Source organism: Plectrocnemia conspersa, unplaced genomic scaffold (genome assembly GCF_051122295.1).
Source record: "Plectrocnemia conspersa isolate PC_06_02 unplaced genomic scaffold, ASM5112229v1 ptg000010l, whole genome shotgun sequence".
NCBI lineage: Eukaryota > Metazoa > Arthropoda > Insecta > Trichoptera > Polycentropodidae > Plectrocnemia > Plectrocnemia conspersa.
Window position 1 is genome coordinate 26,622,395 of NW_028277174.1, and position 14,905 is coordinate 26,637,299.

A 14,905-nucleotide genomic window follows, 5' to 3' on the forward strand; every position below is an offset into this window, starting at 1 on the left:
CACACAACACCATAAAAATGATAACTCGGACCAAATTTCTTTTTAAATACTCTCGCCCGCGTTTAACTTGACTTAACATTCATAAAGTGAAGGGTCTTATTTGATACAAAGCGAAGTAAAATTTCTTTGAGTTTTAACTTTAAAGAGCTTTTTGCAAAGCAAAATCCATTCTCATTTATATTTTGAAAATTTAACATTTTCATAAAATATTTATTTATTTTCTTATCCTCAGCATTTTTACGATATATATGTAAGGAAATTTTCCGTATTGCTAATAAGCGATAAGGAGCGCCGATTGAACGTATCAAAGAAAAAATGTTTCCAAACATATTCGAGACACGTATTCTATAGTATAATTTCAACGTCAAACGCGTGTAATCCTGCTTGGATTCAATATTTGATCTTCAACCAGTCGTATTGCGAAAATAATACAAATATAATAATACTTTGTCGTCTATTGTTATATTTGAAGGTGTCATGAGAATCAGCTACTTATTCAAGTTTTAAGCATATTTGTGAATTAATTCTGCGAAAAATGTCTAGCAACCAGCTGAACTCAGATTTGATTCATATTAATATATGCCATACGATTAAAAAACGACTAGAGTTTTGTGTGACTTTTTTAGCTAAGCAAACGCTTAGCGGATCTATCTGGTATTTGTTATATATTTTATTGCACAAGATATATACAGATGTAAAACCGGCAGCAATCGTGAGTGTGTCAAAGTGAGCAATTTGAATTCTCAATCGAATTATTTGCCAGATTTTCAACTATATGAATATTTAATCTCAAAGGAAATTTGACTAGTGCCGCTCCAAAATCCATGATCCTTTATGCGCCTTTATTTTGTTTCGAAATGCGAGACAATGAGACGCTCCATCTCAATAAAAACTACTTTTACGACTTTCAAAAACATTTATGAATAAATGTTCGGCTACTATGACCGAAATTCGCAGAATTCATTCGTCGAACGAAGCAAAATATTGAAAAATCACACCCTTTATTATCGTTTAACACTTATCTCAAAAACAGGTGTGTGTCGCAAATTTTTGTGAAATGTTACGTTTTTATATTTGTTGTTTTAAGACGCAAAAAATATATTTCAATCATTTCAATAATTAAATCGCGGTTAATTTATTTAATTTATGTATATGCAAATCCGCACAACGCAAACGCTGACACGTGTCTGACCTTTTGGTATAGCAAATTCGTTCCAATCATTATTAGCTATTGTATATAAAATAAAGATTTTAAAAAGCTGAAATTACGTTCCTGATTAAAAATTATATAAAACAATAAATTAAGCATTTTCCTTTTCATTTAATTACTAATTATTTTTAATTTCATTATATCACAATTCGAATTGTGCTATGCATATTTTATAAAATTTTAGAAGTGTAACGATTATGAAAGAAATGAAATAAACAATAATTAATTAGTTAAATAAATAATTATCGGTAAATACGATAAAAAAATAACGAATATATTAAAATATTCGAATACTTCATCCATTTAAATAATTAAGAATCAAGGACGTCATTTGGGAAGGGTATGTAGGAGCATTTGCCCCCCCCCCCCTTAAATTTGGCCAGAAAAATTGTCGCTTAATGAATTACTATAAATTTTAATAAAATCGAAATATTAAAAAAAATACTGATCAACTTTTACCCCCCCCCCTCCTGAAAAAACTAAGCGTCCCTGATTTTAAGCCATAATATTCTCGAACTATCCCTCAAAGAAAATCTAAAAATGTCAAAAATGAAAATCATATCGGAATATATTTTCACTGGTAAATATATATTTTTACTGTAATGTATTGATTTATATACTTAAGATTATTTATTTACGTGCCATGTATAAATGTTACAGGGAATGTGTATTTTCGGTGAAGATATATTTTCACTAGTGAGGTCCAAATACATTTTCACCAGAAGATATATATTTCAAATACTGCACACTAAACACATTTAAATTAAACCGTTGCCTGAGTTACAACCTGCATGTTTTATTCAATGGCAAAGTAATCCGAGAATCATAATTTTTTTATTGGTCACTTAAAAGTAATATAATTTGTAGTAAAAAGTATGAATAATCCTGGATATTTAAAAACAAAATATATTTTGTTCCTGACAAAAAATCAGTATGTGATAAATTATTCAAAAACGTAAATTGAAAAAGTTTAGTAAAAATGAACATATTTTTATATAATATATGTATGTAATTAATTGCATTGTTTGTTTCAATTTCTAGAAACAAATCAATCGCTGGTAACTCAGGTATCAATCAATTTAATGAGCAATCACAAACGACCGTTTAATAGAATTTTGTGCACAAATTGAAATAGGTCAATTAATCTTCTGAATTGACACTGTATTGTAGAGCCTCATTTACTTGAATTGGATTAACATATGTGCAAATTTTGCTCCACTTATATGCAATTTAACATTTAAATTACACTCGTAATTTGTTAATTGTTAATAATAAATTAATAGCAATGTTTGTGAATGGCGAGGTCGCATGGTTAACATTTTTATATAATTTAAGGAATATAAATAAAACATCTGTATATATGTATGTAAGTTGCGTTCAATGGCAAGCTGAAAGGATTCTAAATAATAATGAAAATAAAAACGTTGGATTTGGAAAGCTGTTAACGTGACAAACTCTTTACTTAAAAAAACCTTTATAATACATTTAATTTGATTTATTATAATAATCAAGACCGGTCTTATTAAAAAACGCGTGGGAACGCTTTCTTTAAAATACTTATTTCATTAGAGGCGTTTTGTGAATTCTCAAACGTGAGAATTAACGTCATTGTAAGAAAATGTATCTGTGGTTTTGGGGGCATGTTCAATGTATTTAACAGTTATATATATTATAGCATTGACTAATCGTGAATTAAATTATCTAACACAACTTTGATAAACAAACGAAACTAAAAGCCATAACTAATTACTACATATTACCTAATTATTTCAAATTCGATAATGGAAATGCTATGTAACACATTGGAGATAAAACAGGTTGTGTGTGACAGATAAAAAAAACAGATTTGCTCGCAAATATTGCAGTCTTATCTATTAAATAACATATGTCAATCGCAGACTGCTCAGTAAAAGAGATGATAGATATCGAATTTGCACACATGTCATTTCCAAATTTATTTTATTTTGTCTGCTTAATTTGTTTATGAGAGCCAAGAGAAATTAGGACAAGTTTACAATATAATTTTGTTTGCAACGAAAAAAATATTTTCTGATACGATACCAGCACGATAGACCAGACCTGGGGCCGAATTCCATATGGTTCCTAGTGCTTTTTAATTTCGTATATAGTGATTATTATATAATTCATATTGTGATCGATCATCACAGATTAGGTTTTCCTAGATTTTCATAATCTTGCCGATAAATATCATGATAAATAATTAAAATAAAATCGTTCATCTGTTGATAGCTGCAATAATAATATACAATTAATAAAAATGTCACTGATTCAGTCTGGTGTCTCATTATATAAGAAAGCGAGTACGGCCAGGGGAATATCGTATGGAAATATGAATGAAACACTTTCGTACATTAAGAAATAAAATGTAATATTATAGTATTTTTTTATTCTGCTTATGTTATATTTATATGTATATTTTGTTTAATGTACTTTGGTATATTAGTTAAATAAATTAATAAAATTAATACAGTCCTATCTTTATTCTTCAAGTGTAAGTTAATGTTACGAAATTGCTCGCCTTTTACTCGTTATATGTTATGGCACACTAATATTGATTTTTCTTTCATTTTGTATTAAAATGAGTATTTTTTGTTTTAGATCCAAGCGAAAATGCAACTCAACCGACACGTACTTTTCCCAGCTGCTCTCCTCCTCGGCGTCTTCTTGCTCGTGTGTGATGCTCAACCAGTCGCTATGTCAGGGTAAGGAATGCAGAAAGAACTGAACTTGGTTGTTGTAAAAAAAACTATTACCCACTCGAAACTATATGTGTGAAGTTATTATTAGTCTCTTTTGACTACAATCATTTTTAGAAAAACGCTTTGTTGCCACGTATTTAATTATAATAATATTTTTGTATGCTATGCTTACAGTCTTTAGTGAGCCAATATTTGAAAGCGCGTGACTGTAATTTCTCATGCGCATATTGCGCATCAGCCAGTGTCCAAATAAAATCCTTCGCTCAATACGTACATGTGAGAACCATATGCGAAGCAGTTGTATACGATTTTTGCTTCTACCTGCGATGTAATATGATTTATTATCACGTAGTGACTATTAGAATAACATTTGGATTAAATTTTTGTTCTTTTAGTGTTACAAATCCTTTTTTAAACCTAAAAATTGTTTTAAAAAATCGAATTATGGCGACGGATTGCACTTAGACACAGATTGAGCCGCTGCAGTAGTATTTTATTAAAAAGTATATGCTTCTCATAGTTATTAGAAGATATAAGTGAACGGTGCACGAGCCCGCCAAAGTTCGCCAAGAGAAGCTACGTCACATCAGTGTTACCAGAGTGCCGCCAAGTTTTGGCCATAATAAAACATTAATAACATATATAAATGGGCCCCCACAGAATGTTAAAAACGATGAACCTAAAAAACTCTTTTCAAGACTAACCACAAGAATTAGCTAGATTTAATTCATGTGAATAATTTTCAATAGACATTATTTTTAAAAATAAAAGATAGCTATCAAATTTCCTGATATATTTGCTTCCTAATCAATTTTTTTTATTAAAACCTGAAAGAAATAGTTTTTGCTATGTGCTGACGTTATACTAAAAATTCCCATCTTGTCCCGTTTTACCTAAATGGAGTAATATTTCTATATATAGTAAAATAATTCTCTTTTTGTAAAAAAATAATAATTTCTCGCTGCGACACCAAATTAACTCCTTTGATTTTATTATCAGCTTCTGCAATAGGTAATTTCCTCAATATATACCTAAAGCGAGACTATTGGAAAAAATTGAATCAGTGATTTAATAAATCTTTGTAGTGAGAAGTCCTTTGAAAAAATAACGCATTTTCATGAACGACATCTGTTGGCTTATGACGAAATTATTTTCTCTATGACAAAAAACATATAAAATGATTAAGAAATAATTATCCATACATTTAATACGATGTATGGATAATTATTATTATTGATAACTATAAACATAGTAACCACAAAATTTATAGTTAAAATTTAAAAGATGATTCATTTCGATTAGCATTTGGACAAAAATAGGATTTAGGAAATCAATTTTGAAAGACCAATTTAACCATTTTTGTAAAATCATGCTAGAAGCTAGATATATATAGTATAGTTTACAACGAATCAATGACTAAATTCTCATTTCTAGTCATAAATAATAAAATACATTTTTACTTACTATACTAAGTTCATACTTACTTTTTTAGTTTGCAGAAACTTAACCAGCATATTTTTTATAATTAATCTTATTTAACTTTGTGTTCCACGAATAAATCTAATTATTATTTTGTTTTAATTTTTCAGCCAGCCCAGCTATTACAATGAAATAGAACCCGAAGCAGACCCAGAAGCTGTGCTCGAACTCCTCGCAAGATTAGAACAGTCTCTCATGAGGGCACGTGAAAACGTCAAGTACGTATTATATATAATTCCCGTTCTTCATCAACTTATTTATTATTAATGATCTTTTAATTATTTTCTAGCTCAAAACGGGGCATGGACTTAGGTCTGAGCCGCGGCTATTCCGGATCCATGACCGCCAAGCACTTGATGGGTCTGGCATCAGCCAACTATGCAGGAGGACCCGGACGCAGGCGACGATCCGTTTCATTGATGTAAATCAACAACCTAGCACCGGACAACTATATTCAATAAACATCCCACCAAACCGCCAAATCAAATAGAATATTGTTTCCACGAAGAAATAAAACTATACAATTTTCTAAAAACCTCATATTGTAAATAATTTATGAAGAATTGTTAGCTATATAAAAATTCACTATCCAACTTCACAGCTATAGTTTTTGCGATTGTGACAAGATTGTCATTTTAAAAAAAAATACAACTCTTTACATTTAAGAATACAATGAAAATTTAATATCTCATAACGTAAGTTGTGTTTGTTAGAAAATTGCAGCTTTATTTTTTTATTTGTCTCGATTCTTAAATTTTATTGATTGTATAGAATAATAATTAGATTTTCTTCTCTATTGCATAGTAATTTCGACATATCTTCAATTGAAAATGTCAGCTTGTTTAAATTAGTATAAAAATATATAACAACTATGTAATAACAGTTAAATATTGATGTACTAGAAAAATATATAAAAATATAAAACTTGTGGTTACATCCTCACTCATTTGGTTTTAATCGATATGCTAAATTTGCACGCTACACGATTATATAAAATCTGTTATCTCACTTATAGATTCGTAAGTGAATATTCATTAGTTCAATTGTATAAATACTGTATATTGATTTATTCTTATAGTTTATGTGAAAATACATGTATTAAAAGAACACAATAAATTATATATAAAAAAGTAATGTATGAGCATTTAGAATGTGTATAAAGTATAAAAAAATACATCCTTTAAAAGCCTTCCACATCAAACTTCCATACGTGACATTTACAATAAACTAAAACAATCATTTCATATTAACAAAATATAATTTTATACATAGCAAAAGTTCTACTATACACTGTTGCAACCACATATATTTAATACAACATAATAAAAAATAATATAAACGACAGTGAAATTAAAAAAACACATACAATCGGGTTTCACTAAAATGCATTTGATAGTTCATATTTACATTTATTTCTTTTTCAATATTCAGACATATATAAAGCATTTGCACAGTAATAATAATACCAAACATGAAATGATAGGCAACCCTAGTTATAGTGAATTGGAGTCGTGTTAAACCCAGAACGACTGGGTCACAATGTAGTAACTTGTTTAAACAGAGAAAGTAAAAATAAATACAATATGAATTCTAACAACATAAGGTATTTCCTGCTCTTTACAAAATGGTACAATATACAATCGTGTTGAAATTCACTTTTTACCTTGATAATCACAAATTCTACTTATCTATGTATATCCTTCGTAAGGGGCCTATCACATAAAAAACCCATTGATAATCCATTTCATTACAGCTAATATTTTTTTCTAAAAAAGTCTCTGAAATTATTTAAAATTCAATTACCGAGCGGTATGAGTCTAATATCACTATAACACGTTCTTAGATCATAATATATTATATATCATTATATTATTTATTAAATTCAGTCCTTAACCCTACATTCGCAGGAATAAAATTAATTGTCCCGTATATGAGAATAACAACATGTATACAAACCGCTCTCTTTACGTTTTTTTTTTCGCACGTATCACTCACATAACCATTTATATATTATAATTATTATAATCGATAGCGGTATAGAATGTATGCAGATTTATAACAAATCTCACTGATGGATTAGATAGCTAATCGACACAGTACACTATCACTTCCGAAAGACAACATCTCCATAACAAAGAGACAATATATCTGTATAGTTTTCTCCGAGTCACTATAGAGTATGCTTTTTGTTGACGCACCATGTTTGGGTAAAAAATTAAATATTTATCTTCAGAGTATTAAATTGGTAACATAATTTATTTAATCATTCCTACTAGGGTTGCGCGGATGCCGAGAGCACTGGAATAGCACCTTAGAAAGTTCAGCCGCAACTTTTTGATCTAATATCTGGCTCATCACTAACGAAAGCAACCGTTGTTCTTGCTGAATGAATAAAGGCTTGTTGTCCGGGTGTCTAGCTAAGTGTAAGAGAGTTCCCGCCGCACGTCTCAGCATGTCCAAGCTGGTGCCCATCGAGTCGGGATTGTCTCTCAAAGCTCCGATTCCGTGCTGATTCGCGACTCCCAAGGCTGATTGTTCGGCTTGTTCGATAAATGCCACCAACAACGATACTGTAGGGTTTTGTGCGGCTATGGTTCTCGCCATTCCCGAGTCCGCGGCCGCCAGGTAATGTAATAAATTAACTGAAAATTCTCTAAGCACTTGATCTTCACTACGACATAAGTGTTTTGCTAAAACTGAACATAAGCGTTCTAGTCGCGGGAACGGCGGCGTCGCCACCACCAAGTCGACGTTGGAATCCGTGACGCATAGTTTGCAGAGAGCTTCGAGAGCCAGTCGACGAGGCGATAGAGCTCGATGAGGAGGAATCGCCGGCAGCGGATCTTGGGCTCCGGCGGACGGACAGACGGCCCAATGCAACAGTCCGTCTAGGACGGGCCGCGCCACTTGCTCCGAATGCCGACCCAAGTCGACCTGTCCGCCGATGTTTGCACAGCAAACGAGGGCGTCTTCTCTCAACTGTGCCAGGAAATCCCACCACCATTCTTGTATTTGCAAAGAAGAACAGCTACTCTTCCACTCCGCGTCCTCTTCCTTGTCGTAGTTTCGAGTTCTAGGCGCTCTGACCGGGTGCTCGTGGTGAAGGAGCAACAATTTTCCCATCAGTGCGAGGAAAGTTCCGCTTTTAGAAAATTCAGTTTCGTTTCCAGGCACAAACGTTAAATTACGCAATATATTCGATAAACAGATGCATCTTCTTGCCAACGCATCCTGACTTTCGGTTACTAAAAATAAGCTAGCTTCGTCTCTAGTGTAACATTCGTCTTCGTAGTCGGAAAAGTGCTTCCGTTTGAGGATACCGGCGGGGTCGTTAATTTTTAAATTAGGTTTCTTCTCTACGGGTTTCTCTACGATCTTTTCGTCTTTTTCTATTTCCATCGGTTCAGATTTGAAGTTATCCTCGGAATCTGTACCGTTTTTACTAGACGTATCGTCGGGCTCTTCCGCGGGTCCGTTGTGCTGCGCGTGTATAGGCGGTTTGGATTCGATTTCTTCATTGGTCCCTACGACACTCTCACCGTTAATTTTACTTTCACAATTCACACTCGATTGACCTTTAACCCTACTTAAAATTTCTGCTAACGTAGCTTTTGTCCTTTTATTTTTCTTTTCACTGATACCATTAGATTTTTTACTAACACCTTGAGAGTCTTGCGATAACGTAGATTCAACCACCACGTTTTCACTTTTAACTTCGACAATCTCTTCTTTCTTGACAATCCGCTCGACTTTCTCCAGAACGCGAGCGAAAGGAATGTTAATGAATTCTCCTTGAAAGCACGGCATCACGTGGTTGATGTAGGAATTATCAGATCCAAATTGCCACGATTCCAGTCCGACCTCTGCGGATTCGATGCCAGTTTCCCATTCGAGCTGTTCGTCCGGGGCGAAAAGATCCTCTTCCTTCGACTTATATATGACTGGCTTTCCTTTTCGCGATTCGGCAGTGTAATTTTCTCCTTTCATTAAAACAGTTAGCTGCTTTGCGTCATTATTTTTACTAACAGTGGGGGTCTCCGCAGGGTTTTCTAGTTCGTTTTTAGCTAAGTACCATGGTGTGTCTTCGTTCGGAGCGGGACAGTCGAATATGTCAGCGAGACTCTTCTGGAAATGTTCCAGCAGCAGGTCGAGCAAGCCGGGTAGATGTTGGAGGCCAAAATAGCCGATGGCCGAGTCGTCGAACAGCAATATATTGAGAACGTCTAAGGCCCAGCACGTTTCGGCCAATAAGCCAGATTTTAACGCCATCATGAGCCGCCACGCTTCTATAGGTGCGATGTCGTTTTTGGTGAGGCGCCGTCTCTTGAATGTGATGGGCGTAACGGCTTCGACGCTATCGGGAGGGAATATAATTTCTCGCTTTGGTAAAGCGCCTCCTACACCGGGAGCCCCGATCTGAAAAATAATTTCACAAGAATTTAATATAAAAATATTCAGACGTAAAAGCAAATCAACAACGACACTACCTTATTAGGGGTTTGGTGAGACGGCGGCATTGGGAATTGTTTCAGATCGGGCCGATAGGGGCCGGTCGGACGAGGTGGCGCTCCCGGCCTCAACGGACCTCCGGGTGCTCCACTCGCACCGCCGACATTAGGTCCCCAAGGTTGTTGTCCCTTTATTGAAAACGAAAAAAAATTACAATCGACATTATTGACGTTTAAATCTATCTTCGATGAAAATTACAGGTTGTTGGTAAGGCTGTCCCCACGGAGCGTTGGGCGCAGGCGCTGGAGGTGGTCTAGGAGGAGTACTACCCCACTGAGCGCCGGGCGGAGTGCTTCCAGTAGCCGGTGGATATTGTCCTCGATATTGTCCGCCGCTATTATTACCCCAAGCACCTATAGATAAAGATAGATCGTTAAAAATTCTTTTATAATAATAAAATATATTAAAAATGTCTTTACCATATTGGTGATGAGGCGGAGGCTGTGGTCGTTGTGTAGGGTATGGAGGTTGCGGCGCAGAATCCTTCGCAAAATCGGGATGCCTGCGAGGTTGACCCGCCGGAGGAGGCATAGCTTTGTTACCTCCATAATTCTACATAATAAAAAACGTAAGCATTACATAAAGTATAAAATATTAGATTAACCATAACCATTACCAATAAACAATGTTCAAAACCGTTTAAAAAATTTAGTCTTATTATTAAACTAATTAAAATAATCATGCAAATTAAATGAAACGTGTTAAATTTAAACAATTGCAATGATGGATTAACTTTTCACTTGAAATTGTGCACATAAATGATGATCATATATACAAGATCAGCAATGAATTTTGAACTATTTGAAATCTGTGTTTAATTATTTTTATTGTTATTCAAAAAATATCAATTGTGGTTGTAATTGACGATATAGTGAATTTTGAAAATAAAATCAACTACTACTAAATCATGCACATGATTTAAAAAATCTTTCAGAACAGTGACTAAAGCAATATTAATTGTTTTTCACTTCACCAGTTAAATATAAAAAATAAAATACCATCACCAAAAATAAAACAAAGCATTTGTGAACTGAAGCAATATTTAAAATGTCGAATGAAATGAGAGCATGTGAAATACGCATTACACCTTAAACCGATGATACTCTTCAATAATATATTCAATGAATATGGCAGTCTCTTCAGAATTTAGTTACGCTTCTTTGATTAAATTCTGAAGATTGTCAATGATTTTTTTAAAAATGCCAGTGAGGTGTGTAGCCAACACCGAACACATAAGCAGCTGCATTTAAAGGCTGCGTAACATACGTGAAGATACGGAGACTGCTTGGCGCCTGGCGAAAGGGGCGCAACCAACTGCCGTGCCAACTGGGAGTTCATGTTCACCGTCGCCGACATCTACACACCCCACAAACACACAACACAACACTACAGCAATGCTACACAACACTACACGACGCTATTAAACTACGCATTGTATAAATACTTATATATTATGTACACGCCGGTACCTACGAGTATCTGACGAATCTCAGTTCAAGTATCTCATGATTAAAATTAAACTCAAAGATTACATCGTCTACACATCAAAACGAACAACATACAGTTATTATAATATCCCAAAATACTATCAATTAAATTTATTTGTATAATTAATGTTTTCACATTAAAAATTACATGCTTCTCTAATGCATTAGACGAAGTTTTAATTCATCGTTTCAATCGATTTAATAACCTACTCTACGTAAATTAATCTAAAGCATGTTTCTTCTATACGAGTGTTTTAAAGCAAAAACGTCTATATCCATCCACGCCTGATAAGATTCATTAAAACACAGCGTTGTTGCCTCTGTCTCTTAACTTTCGCTTTTTGCAACAAATATAAAATAACTCAATTTACACATAAAATTGCATTCATTAGTTATTCTCTATAATATTGTAATAGTTTATATTTTTATTTTTGATAAGATTGACTGCTTTGATTTTCTTTATAGTCCTTATAAAATAAAAAGTATCGGTTCATAATCATCATAAGACTTTTCACACCTTTTTTCGCTAGGAATGAAAATTAACTCATTTACCAAATTAATTCCTAATTCAATTCAAGAATAAAAAATATTATATAAAACTAGAACTCCATCAATTTTCTCCTCTAACGTTTGGTATGTGTACTAACGAACAATCAATTAAAGCCATTAGATAAATAAGTTTTCCAAAGTCTGCCATTAAAGATTGCTACTGAACTGAGCAGTAGCATAAATCACCCAAATTAATGAAATATGTAGAATTCAAAAAACGTATGATGTCAATTATGTAAGAGCATTAGCAGGTTTTGAACACCAGCACAAACACATGAACGATATGATGACAAGCTGACTCAATTTTATTTTGGAAAAGTTACCAATTACAATAAAATATTCAAGTGGAATTTCCTATAATTATATTTATCGCATTCTTTTTTGTTAAAAAGATATACTAACATCCAATTTAATCGATCTATTTTTCAAATATCTTAACACAAATCAAACTAACCCTTAATATGTTTGACTTGTCTTGTATCTTTAATATATTTTATTGCACCATAATTAAAATTAAAAGTTGTTAATAAATCAATAGAAAATACACAACATTAAGCAAACTATTTTTGTTCATAAAAAAATTTATAAAATGAGGCTCGGTAATTTTTATTCTAATCAGTAATAATATCACAATTTAAAATTATAGAAAAACAAAATATAATATGTGTTTTTATATTGAGTTATTTTATTTTTGTGGAAAGTTATTATTTAAATATATTGATATATTTAATATTTTATTGTTTGCATACCTCGTGCTGCTGCAAATGAGGCGGAGGTGGTGGGGCAGCGGAGCCCGGCGGTCTGTAATAGTCTTGAGGCGGCGCCGGCGGAGGCGTCGGTGATTGCGGAGGAGCAGGAGGCGGGCCACCAGGCGGGCCGCCAACTGCCGGTGGAGGATAGCCCCTAGCGCCAGCGTAGCCGCTGCCGTAGCGACCGTAAGGATCAGCGCCCGCTGCTGCGCCTCCAGACGGATAGCTTCTAGTCAAAATCAATTGATTAATTTACCTGAATAACGCACGCAAACCGAGACTAAACGAAGATAATCACCTATTGTCTTGCTCCGGTCCGTACGGAGGATACACGGGTCTGTTCGGAGGATAGGAGCCGTATTGATCGTAGCCACCATAACCTTGTTGGCCTGGATATCCACCTGACAAAAAAGCATTTATAGGGTTAATAATCAAAATTCAACAAACATAACAACAATAATATAAAAAAATATTTTTAAAAAGCTTCACATGCTTCTCCAACGACATGCTTTTTGAAAAAATCGAAATAAAAAAAAATCTGAAAAATAACACTATTTAAGCTCATTACATTAAATTATAGCTGAATTTTAGAATATTTGCTCTTCGTGCATATTTTATCACTAAGAAACATTCAGTGGGATAAACAGTTTAGTCACCACACCACAAACTAGGCATTCAATTAGAACGAAAGTGTTAGTTAAAACATAGTTTTAAATTCACAAAATGTTACATTACACAAAAACGAATATATACATATACAAATAATATTCTCAACTAGAATATTATATCAACCCTCTTGACAAAACGTATTCATTATTAACTATTGAAAAGAGTAGAAAAATAGCGTGCCGTCCGTTCAAGAACAAGACTGAAACTGTATATTAAATTTATATTTGTTATTTCCATATAATAGTTTTATTCTAAGACAGTCGGCAAACTAGATAATAATAATAAACAGAATATAGGTAACAAACAAACTGATATCGTTCCACGGCAGTCAAAGGATTAAATATATTTTTTTTCCACATAAAACTACAAAAAGTTAACAACAAAAAAATAATAGAAATCGGAACCTAAAATGTGCTAAAAATCAATTTAAAAAAAAACAAAACGTTCTCAATTTAATAAAAGATATATACGGGGGAATCAAAGGAAGGCCTAGAAAAGGACTACCTGGTTGGTGATTACGGTGCGGTGCAGGCGGAGTGGGCGGAGCAGCGTGACGAGGCTGCGGATCCTCAAACGGGTTGGACGCAGCAATGTTGTCACCTGGCGCACCGCCTGCCAGCACAACATACACACATGCTCATTCACTCATTACCCCAACACCCGTAAAAGAGATTACTAAAATACCACGTCGATCCGGACAGTACGATAAAAGCTGCTATATCAATGACAAATGCAAGATTGTCCTTCAATTCAACGAAAACGCGAGGGATCGATCCATAACTGGGCACTATGCGCCTCTGTATTTTTATATTATAATAAAACTATGGTGTATCAACTAAATGTAAATAAGAACAAAGGTCCCAAACACACTTTTTATATATATATATACATATATATATGTATATATATATATAAATATATATTATAACATAATTATATTTATCATGCAGTTTATTAGTATAGTGAAGATGATTCTTTGAAGGCAAACATCACACAAGCATTGTTATAGCAGTCAGTCAACATATGAGGGTGCATGAGGTAAGAAAGTGAGTGATTTTAAAATATACATTGCGATTATATAAACTCGCACACGCGCGCGGAGCGTATATAATAACCAAAATTATTCACATAATTATGTTAGTCACATGGTGCTGTTCGCAAACAGGGTTAGCCAAGATAACATAGTATATGTAAAATATGCTCAAACCTACGTACGATCTATATATTTATTTTAATTAACTATTCCCATTATTATATATGTATATAAATTATTTTCTGGTACAATCACTATGTTTGTGAACGATAAAAGAAAAGGAATATAAATCTAGTATATGTACACTAATTTCATAATCGCTAATAATAAAAACAATGAAATTAGTATTGTTCATCCAGAAAAACAACATAAAATAAACATCGATCATATTTGACATTTTCGTAACAAAATGTACAACGTACGGGAGATGAAGCCGTGTTTTTATTTATTCTTTAGTCACGCAACCTAGGACCACTCTTAATTTAATTAGTGAATGCGAA

The 14,905-nt window shown here is 33.4% G+C and overlaps 2 protein-coding genes across 51 annotated transcripts in view; one reads left to right on the top strand and one right to left on the bottom strand.

The window, feature by feature from the left end:
• The window catches only part of Dh31 (diuretic hormone class 2), a 72,982-nt gene extending 66,443 nt beyond the window's left edge, over positions 1-6,539 (top strand). Inside the window, exons 2-4 of the mRNA XM_088194804.1 lie at positions 3,830-3,933; positions 5,520-5,627; positions 5,699-6,539. Of these exons, the coding sequence (XP_088050930.1) occupies positions 3,842-3,933; positions 5,520-5,627; positions 5,699-5,834 (336 nt within the window). The 5' untranslated portion in view covers positions 3,830-3,841 and the 3' untranslated portion in view covers positions 5,835-6,539. The remainder of the gene's footprint in view (positions 1-3,829; positions 3,934-5,519; positions 5,628-5,698) is intronic.
• A 258-nt stretch (positions 6,540-6,797) lies between these two features.
• The window catches only part of osa (trithorax group protein osa), a 103,422-nt gene continuing 95,314 nt past the window's right edge, over positions 6,798-14,905 (bottom strand). For 8 of the 50 annotated variants that reach the window (XM_088194791.1, XM_088194787.1, XM_088194789.1 and 5 more), the window contains 7 exons: positions 13,002-13,104; positions 12,704-12,929; positions 11,185-11,274; positions 10,338-10,470; positions 10,117-10,271; positions 9,897-10,046; positions 6,798-9,825 (listed from right to left, as the gene is read on the bottom strand). In XM_088194791.1, coding sequence (XP_088050917.1) covers positions 7,669-9,825; positions 9,897-10,046; positions 10,117-10,271; positions 10,338-10,470; positions 11,185-11,274; positions 12,704-12,929; positions 13,002-13,104 — 3,014 coding nt within the window. In that variant the 3' untranslated portion in view covers positions 6,798-7,668. Of the gene's footprint in view, positions 9,826-9,896; positions 10,047-10,116; positions 10,272-10,337; positions 10,471-11,184; positions 11,275-12,703; positions 12,933-13,001; positions 13,105-13,876; positions 13,985-14,905 lie in introns of all 50 variants that reach the window. The other 42 variants (XM_088194784.1, XM_088194782.1, XM_088194783.1 and 39 more) reach the window with 7 other exon arrangements.